Source organism: Saccopteryx bilineata, chromosome 4 (assembly GCF_036850765.1).
Source record: "Saccopteryx bilineata isolate mSacBil1 chromosome 4, mSacBil1_pri_phased_curated, whole genome shotgun sequence".
NCBI lineage: Eukaryota > Metazoa > Chordata > Mammalia > Chiroptera > Emballonuridae > Saccopteryx > Saccopteryx bilineata.
The window spans coordinates 230,805,004-230,824,419 of record NC_089493.1 but is presented as its reverse complement, the minus strand read 5'-3'; the positions used below and the strand labels follow the sequence as shown (position 1 = coordinate 230,824,419).

At 39.1% G+C, this 19,416-nt stretch overlaps 1 protein-coding gene across 1 annotated transcript in view; it reads left to right on the top strand.

Moving 5' to 3' along the window:
- The first annotated feature begins 2,662 nt into the window (after positions 1-2,662).
- Positions 2,663-19,416, top strand: part of SLCO6A1 (solute carrier organic anion transporter family member 6A1) — a 116,414-nt gene continuing 99,660 nt past the window's right edge. The window contains exons 1-2 of the mRNA XM_066276812.1: positions 2,663-3,005; positions 17,608-17,868. Of these exons, the coding sequence (XP_066132909.1) occupies positions 2,663-3,005; positions 17,608-17,868 (604 nt within the window). The remainder of the gene's footprint in view (positions 3,006-17,607; positions 17,869-19,416) is intronic.

Genomic DNA, 19,416 nt, shown 5'->3' with positions numbered 1-19,416 from the left:
GTCGACCTGGAAATGCTGAGGTTGCCGGTTTGAAACCCTGGGCTTGCCTGGTCAAGGCACATATGGGAGCTGATGCTTCCAGCTCCTCCCCCCTTCTCTCTCTGTCTCTCTCTCCTCTCTCTCTCCCTCTCTGTCTCTCTCTCCCCCTTTCTCTCTCCTCTCTAAAAAAATGAATAAATAAAATTAAAAAATAAATAAATAAAACATAAATAAACAAAACCAAAAGACTTTAAAAAATAAAAATAAAAAAATAAAAATTTGCTACAAATATTAAAAAGTAAATTAATGATGTATTTTATGAGTATTTTTTGTTATATACAGTGTGTCTGTAAAGTCATGGTGCACTTTTGACCGGTCACAGGAAAGCAACAAAAGACGATAAAAATATGAAATCTGCACCAAATAAAAGAAAGACTCTCCCAGTTTCATACCTGTTCAGTGCAGTTCGATGTGGGCTCACGCACAGATTTTTTAGGGCTCCTTAGGTAGCTATCCCATATAGCCTCTACAGACTCGTCACTGACTGATGGCCTACCAGAACGGGGTTTCTCCACCAAACTGCCGGTTTCCTTCTACTGCTTATCCCACCAAGTAATGTTATTCCTATGTGGTGGCGCTTTGTTATAAACATGGCAATATTCACGTTGCACTTTGGTCATGGATTTGAATTTAGCAAGCCACAGAACACACTGAACTTTCCTCTTTACCTTCCACATCCCGACTGGCATGGCTGTGGGCTGCTCTGCTGTATACACGGTGTTACATCATCATCTGCACATGCAATTATGCTGCCACATCATCCTACAGAAACTGGGAGGGTTTTCCTTTTATTTGGTGCAGATTTCACATTTCTATCGTCTTTTTTTGCTTTCCTGTGACTGGTCAACAGTGCACCATGACTTTACAGACATACAGTATACAAGTAACGTGTGTGTGTGTGTGTGTGTGTTTAAATCATACACATACATGCACACATATACAATATAGACATTATGAGTGTGTAAATGTGAGTACTGAGTCACAGTGTAAAGTATATTTTTTATTGTAGGTATTTAAACATTTTAAATTTACTGAACTAGAAAAATTATATGCTCTCCTAGCTCCCTAATTTTCTGCAAGAACAGAATGTTATTGAGTTATAGTGAAATCTTGACATAAGCAGCTTCATTCTACATTAAATTATCCCTACAGTTTGGAAATATTAGTAATATAACTGTAAGAACAGTGGGTTTCTTTTTTAAATTTTTATTTATTGATTGATTTTGGAAAGAGAGAGGCATTGATTTGTTGTTCCATTTATTTATGCACTCATTGGTTGATTCTTGATTCTTGTGTGTCCTGACTGTGGATCGAACCTGCAACCTTCGTGTATCGGGATAATGGTCTAATCAACTGATGAAGGTCTAATCTAGCCAGGACCTGGATTTTTTTTTTCTTTTTTTTTGTGACAGAGACAGAGAGAGAAATGGACAGATAAGGACAGACAGGAGAGAGAGAGAGAGAGATGAGAAGCATCAATTCTTCATTGCGGCTCCTTAGTTGTTCAACTGCTTTCTCATATGTCCCCTGACTGGGGGGCTCCAGCAGAGTGAGCGACCCCTTGCTCAAGCCTTGGGCTTTAAGCCAGCGACCATGGAGTCGTGTCTATGATCCTCCACTCAAACCAACGACCCCGCTCTTAAGCTGGCAACTTCAGGGTTTTAAACCTGGGTCCTCTGCATCCCAGTCCGCTGCTCTATCCACTGCACCACCACCTGGTCAGGCTATTTTCTTAACAGTATTATGGACATATATAGGAACAGTTTTTATAATTCCCTCTGCTTCTCTTTGCAGTTACTATACTGTTTTTTGCTCTTTTAGTTTCTGGAAGGGTTTGTACAGACTTTGTATTATTTTTTTAATCCCCCACCTCCAGTTTTATTGAGACATAATTGACACATAACATTGTATTAGTTTTATATATACAACATAATGATTTGATATATATATATATTGCAAAAAAATTACAATAAAGTTAGTCAATATCTACCACCTTACAATTCTTTTTTCTTATGATGGAAACACTGTTATGATCTTTTTCGGTTTCTCCAAATGTGATAGAAGTGTCTTCTGCCTGTCTTCTGATTTCTTTCCCCCCCTCCAACAATTTCCAGATTGTTTTCAGTGAGATTATCCAGCTTGAACACTATACTAAAGTAAGTCAGGGAGACTTGGAAGACAGTTCCACAGTCCCATCTTTGCACGTTTCTCTCTCATTGCTTCCTAAGGAGAAGACAACCATTAAAGTTACACTGGCGCTTCCTCTCAGCTAACAGTTACCAGAATCCGGTAGTACTAGCTATGTATGTATGTATATGTATGTATGTATGTATGTATGTATTTCCCTCTTGGAAACAAAAAGGAAATAGCCCTGAAAGGTCTCTCAGAGCAACTGTCAATCTCTCGGAACGTTTGTCTCCAGCCCCAGAAGGAACGTTCCCTCTAGAGACGTGGGCTGCAGGTGTCAATTCCCCAACGTCCACGCCCGCCGGCTGGTCAGTTGGGGCGAGCAGAGCAGGCCGCAGCTGCGACTGAGAGTGACAACGACAGGAGACAGGCTGCACAGCCTGAAGTGCTGGCCTAGCCTGAGCCTCGCCCCGGCCCCGCAGGCGCCCGCGCAGCCATGCGGGAAGCCCGGGTGGCAGGGGAGCCCCAGGCCACTCAGGCTCAGACAGCGGAAGACCAGCCTCCCCAGAGCAAAATACTCGCGGACCCCACGCTGGCCAGGAGAAAATCCCAGTATGTAAAGGCGCTTACAGCTGTCCTGATGAACTTGCACAGGACCCAAAAAAAGAGAAAGCACAAGACTGAGGTCACACCCCCTGTTACCACCAAGAAGGCGGAAAAACAGAATCAAAGTTTGGAGAAGCCCTGTGGCTTAGGCTGCATTGTTATTCCTTACTGTCAGCGTTTTAATGACATCCGCTGCTTCCAGACTTTGTTCTGCACCCTGCAGCTCGCTCAAGGTGAGCTTGAGGGGGTGGGTGGGGGTGGAGGTATAGTTCTGGAGAAGGCAGCAGGGGCCCGCCCAGTGGTTGTCCAGGTGGAGAAGGCAGTGGAGGGACCAGGTGGTCCAGCTTGAGGAAGCTGCCTTCTCAAACGTTGTCAAGGTATGAATGAAGAAGATGAAAGCCGGTTAAACAGGCAGCCGGGCAGCTGCATGATTTTGGGCTCCCATCATCAGACATGTCATTGGAAGTTAGTTACCTCTTACAGTGTAAGCCATAAAGGTCTAGCCTCCAGATACCTGAAAGGAACAGTGTTGAATCATTATTGTTGTGTGGTCACCAACCCTGAGAAGCTCAGGGTTGAATCACTTGGGGGATTAAATAAAGTTGAAAGTAGTATCTGTGACCACTAGGTTGTTTCTGCTTCTGCCCACAAGTTCGAGGCACATTGGCGAAACCATTTCCTGCCTGGATCTTGTTTTCTCTGGTGTGATTTTTTTTTTTTATGTTTCTGAAGTTAGAGGTAGGGAGGCAGTCAGACAGACTCCCACATGTGCCTAACCGGGAACCACCTGGCATGCCCACCAGGGGGTGATGCTCGGCCCATCTGGAGCATTGCTCCCTTTAGGCAGAAGCCATTCTAGTGCCTGAGGCAGAGGCCATGGAGCCCTCCTCAGCGCCCAGACCAACTTTGCTCCAATGGAGCCTTGACTGCAGGAGAGGAAGAGAGGTACAGAGAGAAAGGAGAGGGGGAAGGGTGGAGAAGCAGATGGGTGCTTCTCCTGTGTGCCATGACTGGGAATCAAACCCAGGACTTCCACACACCTGGCCGATGCTCTACTGATGAGCCAACCAGCCAGGGAACTCCTGTGTGAATTTAAGAGGTGGATTTCTCTATAAGAATCAAAATTCAAATTATGTACATGCAAGTCTTAGAGTATACATGTTTTTCATTCTTTATGTTGAACTTCAATCTTTATTTATTGTTTCCTTATGACCAGACACAGACCATGCATGCATGCATGCCTACGTGTCTGCCTATTTCCCTCCTTTTCTCTCCCATATTTGTGGTTTGTCTTTTCATTTTTTTACCTGTGTCTTTTTTTATGAAAACAGGTTTCAGCTTTGTTGAAGTCAAACTTGTTCATTTTTAAATGGTTTATTCTTTTAGGTTTATATCCAAAAAAAAAGTATTGCTTAAGTCAATGTCATAAAGGTTTTCTCCTTGGTTGTCTTCTAGAAGTTTTATGGTTTAATTCTTATGTTTAGGTCTCTGATCAATTTTGAATGAGTGTGTGTGTGTGTGTGTGTGTGTGTGTGGAAAGGGTCAAAGTTCATTTTTCTTCCCATATAGAACCTTTATTACAGCATGTATGGCCAGTAGTCATGGCCATCGTGGCCGTACAGATGCAAGGTCCCATTGAATTCAGACAAACAGTAAAGAAACAGTGGAGCCAAAGAATGGTGGGCCATTCCTTTATTAAAGTCTCGCATCAGCCAACGGGCAACACACAGAGGGAAAACACTTCCCTTCCACTCAGGGCTCCAAAGGCCACTGACACATTCTCCAAGTTCCACAACCGGGCGAATCTTTTCCAGTTTCTCCTAGAATCAAAGGCCCCACCAGTCTCAGCAGAGCTCACAAAAGCCCCTCACCTCTGGTTTCCCATATGCACACCTCCTCCCTGCCAACATGGCTTCTTCTTCAGCACTCTGCATTCTCTCTCCTCTCACTCTGCAGACATGGCTTCTTTCTTTCCTTCTTCTTCTGCTTTCTTTTCAAAACTTTCTGGTGCAAAACCCTCTCCTCAAGCAAACATCAGCAAAACAATGGCCCTTCCCAAGCAGGGAGGTAATTTGCAATTTCGCAGACCCACATATACCTGACAATGCCCAGCCCCCAATGCAAACTATAAGCAAGCAAACATAATAATCATATTTTACAAACTTATTTGACCAACACAGCATTATTGAAAAGACTTTTATTCATCCCATAAAATTATTTTGGCACTTTTGTTGAAATTCTGATCTTTCTCTGAGTCTATTTCTAGCCTCTGTATTCTATTCTACTGACGTAGTACTGTACTATATATATATTTATGCAAATATTATGTTGTACTAGTACTGTGGCTTTATTTTATATATATATATATTAAAATCAGGTGTTCTTCTGACTTTGTTTTTTGGGAAAGTTGTTTTGGCTATTCTAGATACTTTGCCTTTTTACTTTAATTTTAAAACTAATTGGTTGATTTCTGTAAAAATTTACTGGGATTTTAATTGGATTGTTTTTTGATTCTATAAATTTGAAGAAAATTGACATCTTAATAACATTGAGTGTTTTGATGTCTGATCATGGAATATCCTTTTATTTATTTATGTCTTCTATTCTACAACTTAGATAAATTAACTTATTAGTTACAGGAGTCTTTTGGCAGATTCCTTAGGATTTTTTACATTCATGATCATGTCACCTGTGAATCAGGATAGTTTTACTTCTTTCTTTCTAATATATATGCTTTTTCTTTTTCTTGCTTTGTTACACTGGTTAAGACCTCCAGTACAATATTGAATAGAAATTTGAAAAAAAGAGTTCACTTATTTTTTCTGATTGTAGGTAGAAATCATTTAACTTTTCATCATTAAGTATGTTAACTATAGATTTTTGTAGATGCCATTTATCAGTTTGCAGGTGTTTTCTTTTATTCTTAGTTAGTTGAGAATTTTTATCATGAATTTGTGTTGAATTTTATCAAATTTTTTTCCCTGTATTTCCTGAGACATTATATGCCCTTAATTTTTTTCTATTAATATCGTAGTTTGCACTCTTTTATTTTTAGCTATTTCACCAAACTTGAATTCCTGGGATAAACTCTTATTACTGAATTATTATCTTTTTTTATATGTTGTTGGAATCATTTTGCCAAAATTTTGTTGTACCCTCTTCAACAGGTCTGAATTTTAGCCCTTCAGTAAGTACACTTCCCTAGGTAAAATGGTTTCTCCTTATACTGTCTATTTCTATATTCTTTAGCATTCTCTTTACTTCTAACTACCTAATTCCTTACTTCATCCTCTGTTATAATTAATCATTCTTTATATCAAAATGTCTTTGTTCAAATTACTGTGTAGTTTCTCTCTCTTGATTGGATCCAGACTATTATGGAATTGATATCAAGAGTAATCCCAGAAGATATGATTTCAATTTTCTTAAATTTGATGAGGCTCGTTTTATGCCCTAACATGTGGTCTATGCTAGAGAATGCACCATGAACACTTGAAAAGAATGTATATTCTGCTGCATTAGTGTGAAAGGTTTTGAAGATATCTATTAAATCCAGTTGATCTAGTGTATCCCTTAATTCTGCTGGTATTTTTGTAATTTTCTTTCTTGAAGATATTAGTGGGGTATGGGAATCCCCTACTATTATAGTATTGCTTCTGATCTTTGATCCATCAAAATCTGCTTTATATATTTAAGTGCTCCTATATTAGGTGAATAGATATTTATAATGGTTATCTCTTCCTCCTGGATTGCTCTCTTTACTATTATGTAGTGATCTTATTTATCCTTTACTATAGTCTTTGTTTTAAAGTCTATTTTGTCAGATATAAGTATTGCTACTTCAGCTTTTTTAAAATTTCCATTTGCATGAAATATTTTTTTTCATCCTTTTACTTTCAGTCTATGTGTATCTTTTGTTTTGAGGTGTGTTTCTTGTAGACAGCATCTGTATGGGTCTTGTTTTTTATCCACGCAGCTACCCTATGTCTTTTGATTGGAGCATTTAATTCATTTGCAATTAAGGTTATTATTGATATGTAGTTGTTTATTGCCATTTTTTTCTTTAAATCTAAATTCCTCTTTTACTACATTTCTTTCCTGCTTTGTTCTGTCTAAGGCAGGCCCCTTAACATTTCTTAAATCATTCGTTTGGTTGTGTTGAATTCCTTGGGGTTTTTTTGTTTTGTTTTGTTTTTTGGTCTGGGAAGCTTTTTATTTCTCCTTCAATTTTAAACAATAGCCTTGATGGATAAAGAAGTCTTGGTTGTATGCTGTTGTTCTGCATTAGTTTGAATATTTTTTGCCATTTCCTTCTGGCTTCAAGTGTTTCTATTGAGAAGGCAGATGTCATCCTCATGGGGGTTCCTCTGTAGGTGATTGACTGTTTTTCTCTCACAACTTTTAGCATTCTTTCTTTATCTCTTAGCTTTGATATTTTGATTATGATGTGTCTTAGTGTAGATCTCTTTGAGTTCTTTTTTAAATGGGGTTCTTTCAGCTTCTTGAACCTATATGACTCTTTCCTGCATTAATTCAGGGAAATTTTCAACTATAATTTCTTCAAACAGGTTCTCTATCCCTTGTTCTTTCTCTTCTTCTTTAGGAACCCCTAATATGTGGATATTGTTTCTCTTCATGTTGTCTAAGAGCTTTCTTAGAGTTTCCTCAGACTTTCTGATCCTTTTTCTTTTTGCTGTTCTGCTTCTGTGCTTTTTGCTTATCTTGTCCTCTAAGTCACTGATTCAATCCTCTGCTTCATTCAGCCTGCTTTTTATTTCTTCTAGTTAGTCTTCATTTCTGATATTGTGTTTGTAATTTCTGTCTGTTTTTTTTTTTAATAATTTCAGTGTCCTTTTTGATGCTTACAATTTCTTTATTTTAGTGCTTATTAAGTCCATCCATTGTAGCTTTGAGATTCCTAAGCATCCTAACAGTCATTATTTTAAACTCTGCATCTAGTAATTTGATTATTTCCATTTCATCCAGATCTTTTCTCTAGGGATTTTTCTTATTGATTCATACGGCTTACGTTCCTCTATCTTCCCATTGTTTCTGTTTGTGGTTTTCAGGCTGTTCGAGTTGTGGTCTCCTTAACTAGTAGAGCCTCTTTTCCATTTTCTATATCTTAACTGGGTTAGGTGTGAGGAGCCCTTTCTTAAGATGTCACTCTATTCGATTCCCAGCCAGGGCACACAGGAGAAGCGCCCATTTGCTTCTCCACCCCTCCGCCGCGCTTTCCTCTCTGTCTCTCTCTTCCCCTCCCGCAGCCAAGGCTCCATTGGAGCAAAGATGGCCCGGGCGCTGGGGATGGCTCTGTGGCCTCTGCCTCAGGCACTAGAGTGGCTCTGGTCGCAACATGGCGACGCCCAGGATGGGCAGAGCATCGCCCCCTGGTGGGCAGAGCGTCGCCCATGGTGGGCGTGCCGGGTGGATCCCGGTCGGGTGCATGCGGGAGTCTGTCTGACTGTCTCTCCCTGTTTCCAGCTTCAGAAAAATGAAAAAAAAAGAAAAAAAAAGAAAAAAAAAAAAAAGATGTCACTCTAAGAAGGGTTGTTAGTTCCTGAACTGATGCTGTCTGTATCTGACCTCTGGATGTGCCCTCCCTGGTCCTTCTTTGCTAAAGCCTGGTGCAGACCAGTGGGGATTGCTGCCTGTGACTGGCCCTTATCTATCATTTTGGAGCAATAGGTGATCCAGATCCTGTGGCTGTCTCTGCTGAGCCTAGGTGCCATTATTAATATCTAGTTTATATCTAGTTAGGCTGGATTTTATCTCATTTTGGCCTGGAGGATGTTTGTTTAAATGTTCAGGATCCCCTGAAATCTGCTTTCTGCTGCCTCTTATTGGTGGCTACTTGTTGGGCTTAGGACTATAAATCAGGGGTCAGGTAAGGTATTGGATGTGGCTTGCCCTTTAGCTTCAGTTGTCATTCTATCCAAGTGTCTTTCTCATTTTAAATTATTTTATATATTTCTTTCTTTTTAGCCCTCAGAAGGGTATGACCACAGGAGTCCAATGGTTGTGTCCTTTGTGTTCCCGAGGTACAGTCTGTTCACAAGCTCACCCTCACCACTGCTGCTGCCTTGGGCGTTCAAGCACAGGCATTGTTGGCGCTGGCCCACTGCTGCAGTTCCTGCGGCTTCAGCCTTGCCTTTGTGGGTAAGACTGACCATGTGTGCCTCATCTGAAAGCCTTGGCCAGCCCCCAGCCATCACACCAACTTTACGGGCAGGTCTGCATTCAGGGCATCTGGGCTGCAAGCCTTGGCTGGCCCCTAGCTTCAGGACTGCTTTGGTGTGCCCAGGCTGAAAGCCTGAGCAGGTTCCCCAGCTTCCACCTGACCCCTGCAGGCAAGACTGCATTCATGCACTTGGGCCACAGCCACCACTGGCTCCTGGCTTCCGTCCCCACGGATGGGACCGATCTCCCGTGTCCCACTTCTGCTGCCTTCTGGCAAGCACTCAGCAGTGTGAGGGTGGCGATGCAGCTCAGACCTTAGCACTCAATACTGTATCCCTGATGGCTCCCTGCTTCTAAACCAGGGGTCCCCAAACTTTTTACACAGGGGGCCAGTTTACTGTCCCTCAGACCATTGGAGGGCTGGACTATAAAAAAAAACTATGAACAAATCCTTATGCACACTGCACATATCTTATTTTAAAGTGAAAAAACAAAACGGGAACAAATACAATAGTTAAAATAAAGAACAAGTAAATTTAAATCAACAAACTGACCAGTATTTCAATGGGAACTATGAGCCTGCTTTTGGCTAATGAAATGGTCAATGTGCTCCTCTCACTGACCACCAATGAAAGAGGTGCCCCTTCTGGAAGTGTGGCAGGGGCCAGATAAATGGCCTCGGGGGCTGCATGCGGCCTGTGGGCCGTAGTTTGGGGACCCCTGTTCTAAGCAATTCTTTGCTCTGACTGCAGCTGTGGAGATTCTGTTTGGCTGGTGATCTGCTTCCCTTTGCTGGTATTTCAGGTTCCAGGAAAAATATTCACTTTAGATTTGGGGGTGACTCAGCCCAGGTTTTAGGGTGGCTGCCCCTCAAAGTATTTCTCCCTGTGCCTCCTAGATTACACTCTCTTCCTGCTACTTTGGTCCGCTCATCTCTCCCTGTCCCCTGGAGCCCCAGGTGAGTGGTTATGAAAGAGGTTTTCTGCGCAGTCCCTTTAAGATGAATTCTTGGTCTGAGAAATCTGTTTCTTTCTCGGAAACAGTATCCTGACTTGTCTCATAGCTAAATACTGTCTGTATGCCTCTTCTAGGCTTGGGGCTTAAGGCTGGGGCTTCGGTCCTGGGCCCGGGACCCTCCCCTCTCCACTAAACTCACCTCCTGCCACGTGAGTCCCTACAGGCTGCTGTCTGCTCCTGGGAGCTGGGCAGCCCTCTCCATGTTTCCACTTTTCCTTCCAGTCTCAGTGTGGCTTCTTCATTGTTCTTTGGTTATAGATTCCTCTTGGTTTAGCCCAGAGTTGGTTTTTCCAGATGATTGTTCTTAAAATTAAGTTGTAACTTACTTTGGTTCTGGGAGGTGTAAGTTGGAATGTCTGCGTACTCCATTGGCATCTTGCCACTCTCAGTGCCCTTAAGCACTTATGAAGAGAAATGTCAAACTCAGGTCTCAACTCTCAGTTCAGATTAGATCCAAGAATTAAAAGTTCCCATCAAAGCCTTAAAGTAATTCTTCATTTATTTTTTTAACCATAGAACTGATTTTTCTGGGAATGAAACACAAAATTTAACTGTATGAGTTGATGAGTTATAATGACAGTTGAATTCACAATCTCATCACATATATTCTCAACAATATATATATTTTCCCTCTGGGGTTTATACCTAGAAGTGGAATTGCTGGGTCATATGATAATTCTATTATTAACATTGTAATTATGTCATAGAAATTTTATAAATAGGATGAGGCAAAAGTAGTTTACAGTAGTTTGTATGGAATATAATATAATAATTAATAAATAATACTACACGGAAAAACTCTGTGTTTTGTGTGCTGACAACTGTAAACTTATTTTTGCCCCAGTCTATATGTACTTTATCAGTGTGAGGAACTTGCTTTCTATTCCTATTCTTAGTTCACTGAGTGTTTTTATTATAGAAGTATATTGGTTTTTGTCAATTTTTTTCTGCATTCTGATGTTCATGTGTTTTTTGTTCTTTATTATCTTTTTCTTTTTAATTGATTTTATTGCGATGACCGGTTAATAAAAAATATAGGTTTCAGGTATACAATTTTATAGTACATTATCTGTATAAGGTATTGTGTGTTCATCACCCCAAGAGAAGTCTCCTTCCATCACCATTTATCCATCCTTTACTCTCTACTACCTTTCCCTACCCCCTTTCCTTCTGGTAATCCTCACGCTGTTGTCTGTGTCTATGAGGGTATTTTTTCCCTTAATTCCTTCACCTTTTCTATCCAGCTCCACACACTCTTCCCCTCTGACAGCTGTCAGTCTGTTCTCTATCATTTTGTCTATTTCTATTTTGTTTGTTAGTTTATTTTCTTAATATAGTAAATCACATTGATTTATGTTCACATATTGAAAGTAAAATAAGGATGCCCATGGCTTTGTACATTTAAGTTTGGCAAAACATTTAAAATCATAATGATAAATAAAGCCAACTTATTTGCAGGGTTTTATAAAGTATTGTTAAAGAAAGTTTCTGTTAATAGAGAATTTTGGCTAAATATTTCAGTACAAAAGCAAAACTGAAATATTATTTAGTAGTGTTTTCTTAGATACATATTTTTAGAAAGTGTCTTCTCAGATACATATTTTTAGAAAGTGTTTTCTCAATTAAAATATTATAACCCACAGTGAAGAGTCATTTGGAGGCCTTAACAAACTTCAAATTTATTAACTATTATGTTGACGGTCCCTAAGACCTCACTCAGACTGAATGATTCACAAAAAGGTCTTAGGACTCAGAGAAAGATGTTATACTCGTGGTTATGATTTATTCGAGTGAAAGGATACAGATTAAAATCAGCAAAGGGAAAAGGCACATGAGATAAAGTATAGAAGAAACCAGGGCCCAGCTTCCATATGTCTGTTCCTGAGTGAAAACACATGGACATGCTTAATTCTTTCAGCAACGATGTGTGGTAACACATGCAAAGAGCTGCCAAGCAAGGAAGCTCACATGAGCCTTGATGCCCAGGATTTTGGGGATAGGATCAGTCATTTAGGCGTGCAGCATCTGTGTGACTGACCGACCTCAGCTACTCAGGCTCCATTAAGCACACCCCACACCACCTGTACATATACACCAAAAATGACCTTCACCATACATATATTATTAACATAAACTAAACAAACTCATACAGCATGACCAAAAACTTCAGGCTTGCAACAATAGATATTCATCTTAACTCATCTTGTTAGTGTAAATTATCTGATCCAATTGCTACTGTGTGGTCCAAGGTTTTAGACCTATAAAGGGGCTCTTATTAGGCAAAATATTCAAAGACTCAGAGTCATCTCCCAGGAGCCAAAGGTCAGTCCTAAAAACAGGTCTTTTTTTAGAGTAACCAAGATTTGTAGAGTCAATCCTTTGCTACAAAACTATAAAAGACAACTTTGATTAATTGCAGCTAATTTCATGAGAATAGAAATGAGATCATATTAAACATATGTTCTTCAGAAAAATATCAATACCTTTTTATTAGAGATAAGTATGGTTAAAAAATTGGTTAAAATATGTATCAACAATAATATTTCTTTCAAAAAATGCTATGAGATATAATGGTATTGGAAAAGTTTTGACTAAACTTTTAGCTTCACCAATGTAACAAAATTAGTTTGTCTATAAGTTATAAAAATGATATATTTTTTTATATCGTACTCCATATCAAGCATTGAATCAGGAACAAACAAACAAACCATCCCTCAAAGATAGGATTCTGGAATTGGTTATCTGACCTAATTGGGCTTGAAAGCAGCAGAAATAACAATAGTTGTGCCTGTGGAAAATGGTACACTGGAAGTCCATGGCATGTAGAGACAAACAGTCATTTCAAATGTTGCCTGAGATAAGGTTCTTATTGAGGGCAGAACTTTGGGAAACCAATAGCTTCTGTAATTGACTCCTATGATGGAAATTTAGACACCCAGAATAACTAACATAAAGTCTGCCCTAGGAGATAATGTGTTTTACACCACAAATTTTCCTGCCACTTCAGTAATGTCTCTACAGGCCAATCCGAAAAGTTTCTTCATTTGTACTATTCATTACTAAGAAAGAAACATAATCTTTAGTGCCTATGATTTTTGAAGGTGAAAGTATCCTATGGTAAACATTATAGTCCCTTCCACTCAGGGAGTCCCTGAAAAATAGAAGAAAAGGAAAATCCTTCCAATGGGCAGAACATTGAGCAGTACAATTTGATTAAATTTCCTAGTTACCAAACTGCCATTGCCTAATGGGTTGACCATCTTGTGACTAGGAGGGCTAGGTAATTGGTATATCTTTCTGAATGGGAAATTATCCCATGCAAATGTTCACCAAAGAAATCCATTACAGTGGAAGCTCTCAATAATGAGGTAGATAGAAAACTATTCTCTGAATATTAGCCAGACTCTTTTCTCAGCAGTTTCTTCAGTGGGCTTGTAGTGACAATTGTGTCAAAGGTAAAGGTTATATAAAAGCTGAATGCATGGATTTATCTTTATCAGAGCTGATCTGGCTATTGCACTGTTGAGTGCCTGTCTTATCTACCAGAAAAGACAACACAATCCAGGAAATGGCTCCATTCCCTAGTGGAATAAACCAGCTACCTGGAGGCAAGTTGATTACATCATACTTTTCTATTATGAAGTGGGCAATAATTTCTTCTCACTGAAATAGATGATTTGTTTTGGATATGGGTTCTTTTATCACCATGATTTTGCTAAAACAACTATATTTGGGCTTAATGAATGCCTTATACACCATCATGATCATCTTATTTACCATATTCTCCCATATATAAGATGTACCTGTTTTCCAAAAAATGTGGGGTCTAGAAACTGGGTGTGTCTTATACAGTGGTTGTAGATTTTTTTACTTGCATTTCCCATTTTTTTTTCATGAAGATGAGGAGTTGTATGAATTTTATGATGAATAAAAAGTTCAATAACTTTATGTAATATATATATATATATTTTAATTTCAGGCCCCAAAATTAAGGTGAACCTTATACATGAGAGCATCTTATACAGGGGAAATATGTTATCATCACATTTCTTCTAATGAAGGAATGTATTTTATAGTGAAAGAAGTATATCAGAGAGTTCATGTTTATGGAATTCACTGTTCTTACTGCTAGAAACTATTGGCCTTATAGATACTTATAGTGTCCCACTGAAGACTCAGATAGCATTCCACCTAGGAAACAACAATCAAAAAGTCTGGGTGCTAGTCTGTAGAGTGAAGTGTATACTTTGAAATAAACTATGTATGTTATGTGAGAATAAGAGGTAGAAGAGGGAGTGAATAGGGTAGGAGGTTATAAGTATCAACTGTGTCTCATAAATATTTAGAGAAATGAAAACTATGGCAAGTATACATTTTTCTCTTTCTTGTTTGTTTTCTGTGTAAACACACAAAACATATATACATTTGTTTATGTGTGTATTCCAGTTTTTAATTTTTTCACATTCTCTTTATCTTACTATTTTATAAAAGAATATTGTGGGTGATAACTTTATAACTTCATCTCTAGGTTACAGAATGTTCCTGAATGAGAAGGGGAGTTAATACCCTGACTCCAGAGATGTCCACCATTACTGACAGGACATGTCTTGCCTTGTCCATTATCCTTCTTAACCACAGCTAAAATGAGAGTTGGAAAAATTCCTTTCTTGAGTGCAGGAAAGTTTTTATATCTTGTTTCTTGCTACTGTTGGTTTGTCAAATCACTGTGGTTCTAAGTCAGAGTTATGGTGTTTTTTGCAATACAATTCCCTCACAAATTCAGTTAGGCCTATGGTATATTTGCTTAATTAAATCTTTTATATGTCTCTGTACCATTTATACCTTTGTGATTTGGTTTTTATGTTAAAGGAAATCAATTCATGTTTGTGACTGAACTAAAAGGATTAGGATGACCTTGAGGTAGATATGGCGACTGATTGGGTTATGTGTTTCCTATGTACCTCCCTTTCTTCAGGGGAAAGCATAAGAAGGTTCTTGAAAGAATAATTGAAACATGTCAGGAAGAAGTATGATGATATTGCTATTAATTTGGTATGGTAGTTTAAATATGGGAAGAAGGGTGAAAATGTACCTTGAGCAGTCTAAAGGGGAACTTTGCAAGGGTTTGTCTGTTGGTCACAAACTCCATTGTTCCCCTTGGGGACTCATTCCTGTTGTAAGGTGTGGGGCACCTGTGTTAGGCTTGCTCACTGGTGTACCAGCTGCAAGCACTTTTCTTGATTAGTGCACGAGCACCTGGCAGAGGCACGTGTGCATTAGCCTATATAAGGCTATGCGTGCTTGTGCTCGTGGGGATTGTGGATGGCTTGTTGTCTGCCCTCCACTGTGAGGGGCCATACTTGCTGTTTGTTTGCCTGAGAGGTGGTTTCCTCTGGCTGTGTGCTGCCATTTTGAGACTTTATTAAACGGAATGGCCCAACCCTTTCCAGCTCTGCAGTTTCTCTACCATCTGCCAAGTCCAGTGTGAATCTGCCTGGCCTTGGCCGCCGGCATTACATAGGAAATTAGCAGCCTGTAAACTAACTACATTTATCAGATTTCCTGGCCAGCTGGCTTCACCTAGGTGGTACCAGTGAAAAATGTGGCAGTAGATTTGAAAAAGGAGCAAAGGGAAGTTTATTTTTTTTGTTTTCTGCTCCCTGTTTCTGGTGATATTTTTGACAGCAGCAGCAATCCTGAGGTTGTGAAGGCTCCAGGACTTATGGTTAGTAATTAATGCAGCTCCATCAGTAGCAACAGTGGACAACTCAGCAGCGTAGTGCTTCTGGGCTCTGGCCACTGGAAGAGAAGCAGGAGCAGCTGGTGATTGTGTGCCAGCTCTAAGCACTAGCAGTGGTCCTGGCTTCCTGCAGAAGAGGTAGCGAGTGCAGGCCCAGCAGCAGCAGCCACCACAGCCACAGCCGCCACAGCCACAGCCGCCACAGCCACAGCCACCACAGCCACAGCCACAGCCACCACAGCCACAGCCACCACAGCCACAGCCGCCACAGCCACAGCCACAGCCACCACAGCCACAGCCACAGCCACAGCCACCACAGCCACAGCCACCACAGCCACAGCCACAGCCACCACAGCCACAGCCGCCACAGCCACAGCCACCACCACTGCCACCCCTGCAGCTGCCCATACTCCAGCAACACTGGCAGCAGAGATATCATGGGTTTTGATTATTAACTATTTTCCCTTTTCAATCCAAGAAATGTATTATTTATAACCAACTAACTTCTATGTCAATTTCTTTTTGTTTAAAATATTTAGTATGATTACTTTTCCCCAGCTGGATTCTGAGTGATGGAAATGGGCATATGTGATACTATTTATTTAATGTTCAAGAACCTGACAAGCAATACTCTGCACTGTATATAAGGTGACCAACTTTTTACAATGAAAAGGACAAAAATAAATTGAAGAAAACAATATCGTAAATAAAAGAAACATTTTATTCATTTCATCAATAATACACTATAAAATGATAAATGCATAATAAAAACATTTGTAATATTTTATATTGTAATTATACTTACATGCCTATTAATTTTTAATGATACGTGTAATTGTAAGAAAAAAGTGCTCATTTAGATACAAATATGCCACATCACACGTAATGGATCAACTCTTAATCGATAAAATATGGACATTTACAGATTAGTCTTCCAGTATCAAAAAGGAAAACATGTAGGAGGACACTTTTTGAGGGAGGATGGAACTTACAAAAGAAGGACTGTTCCTCCCTAAAGGAGGACAATTGGTCACCTTAGTAAATATACATTGCCAGAAATGTGTTAAGGCTAAGAAGAATGAGTTTCAAGTATAGGATAGAGGGTTATTGAGGGAGAGAAAAGAATGTGCTTGTGGAGTACATGTTGGGCTTTTTCTATTTTGATAATGTTTGTTTGTTTGTTTGTTTTTAAGTGAGAGGAAGGGAGATAGTGAGACAGACTCCCGCATATGCCCTGACCGAGATCCACCCTGCAACCCTGTCTGGGCTGATGCTCAACAGGGCTGTTTTTAGTGTCTGAAGCTGACCCATGCTGGGACCAACCAAGCTATCCTCAGTGTCTGGCTTGATGCTCGGACCAACTGAGCCACTGGCTGGAGAAGGAGAAGAAGGAGAAAAGGTGCAGAAGGAGGAGCAGAGAGCAGATGTTTGCTTCTCTTGTGCCCCCTGACCAGAAATCAAACCCGGGATGTCCATATGCCAGGCCAATGCTCTCCCTGCTGAGCCAACATGTACACTGGGCCAAAATGTTTTACTTACTGTTCTGGATAGTAAATACTAATTTTTTATTTATTCATTTTTATAATTAAAATATACATCAAAGTAACAGTACTGAGATGATTAAAAAGATCATATTCTTTGCTAAATTACTCATGAATATAGTATTTAAAAATTACTTACAATAATTCCATTAACAAATATTTCAATAGAGGTTTAGTCCTATTAGTGTCTTAGAAAAGGAATCATCATGTGCTTATAAATCAGAATGATTCAGAATAGTGTGAAATAAACTTAAATCACTATAAACTGAGTTTTGCTTTATAATGATTATAATGGTGATCTATTTTGTCCCTTAAAATTTATATTAATTGCTTTTTTTTCTTTTTTTTACATTTTAGGTATTGTGTTTGGTCTTGTAGATATGAGCATTGACACATTTACGAAGAACAATCATGTGAAAACCTTTGCAAGTATAATATTGTCAACAAGTTATGATATTTCATCTTGCCTGATAGTATTGTTTATATCATACTATGGAGTAAGAGGAAACATAATAAGATGGATTACATTTTCCTGCTTTTTAATAGGATTTGGATCACTTTTATTTGCTTTTCCAAACTACAGTGGTGAAAAATATCAAATGAAAACTGAAAGTGAAGGTAAGATTTTGATACTGTCATACATCAAATCATTATTCATTTAAATCATTGCCTTTAGGAATTTAAAATAGACTTGTCATATTTGTCTGTTGTACATTCATACATCTATATCTATTTATATGATCAAGTTTATGATGCCAATTAATTGTAGCTTCCTAGTAACATATATCCATTCTCTCAACTTACGATTATGTATCCTTTCATATAAGATGGGCCTAGGAAGAAGAAAGAATATTTTATGATAATTATTTTGTGAAATTATTTTTCTTTTATTAATTTTTTAACTCTTGAGAAGTTTAGTAATTCCTTATTTTTTCTACAATATTCTTTAATTAATTCTATTATTTTTACCTTAAAACATGTACACAGAAACACAAATACAAACATAAAAACTTACGCACGAAAAAAAGATAGGTCAGGCATTTTCTAGCTACTCCTACCATTTCAGAATGGGAGCTGCCCTTTGACATAGGAATTTGAATCTAAAATCATTGGTGGCTTCTTCACTTTGTTCATTTTTTAAAATGTATTCATTCAGCCTGGTCTGTGGTGGCACAGTGGATAAAGCATTGACCTGGAATGCTGAGTTCATGGGTTCAAATCCCTGGACTTGCCTGGTCAAGGAACATACAAGAATAAACTACCAGTTGATGCTTCCCGCTCCTCCCCCTACTTTTTGATTTTCTGTCTCTCCTCTCTCTTAAAGTCAATACATAAAATCTTAAAGAATATGTATACCTTTATCTTTTTTTATTCATTAAGAGGAGGGAGACAGAGGCAGACTCCCACATGCGCTCCAACTGGGATTCACCCATCAAGCCCACTAGGGGGTGATGCTCTGCCCATCTGGGGCATTGCTCTGTTGCTCAGCAACTGAGCTCTTAGTGCCTGTGGCAGAGGCCATGAAGCCATCTTCAGCCAACTCACTCCAATTGAGCCATGACTGCAGGAGGGAAAGAGAGATAGAGAGGGAGAAGCAAGAGGGGGAAGGGTGAGGAAGTAAATGGGTGCTTCTCCTGTGTACCCAGACTGGGAATTGAACCCAGGGACATCCACATGCCTGGCTGACACTCTACCACTGAGCCAACTGACCAGGGCCAAGAATATGTACTCAACAATCTTTTTGCTACTCTCGATAGTTAAACGCTGTTTAAATGTCAGCACTATTTCTGACCTTATTCACAACTTTCTTGTGGTTTATAGGCTTGTAAAATTGTTGGAATGCATTTATCTATTTTGGCAAGTTCAAATTGGACAAGACATGATAGAAAAAGGCTGAGGGTGTCTGTGTGTGTGTGTGTGTGTGTATGCAAGCTTATGATATTTAAAATGTATGTTAGCAATGTATAATATCAACTAAAGTAACTCATTTTAAGTATAATAATTTACATAATATATTAATATAATTAATATATGTATTTACTATAAAGTTTATATTTAAGTTATATACTGATATACATCATACCAATATATGAACTATATATTATGTACATATATAAGGTTTTCAAATAAATGTATTTATTTATTTGTAGAATATATTCATAATAT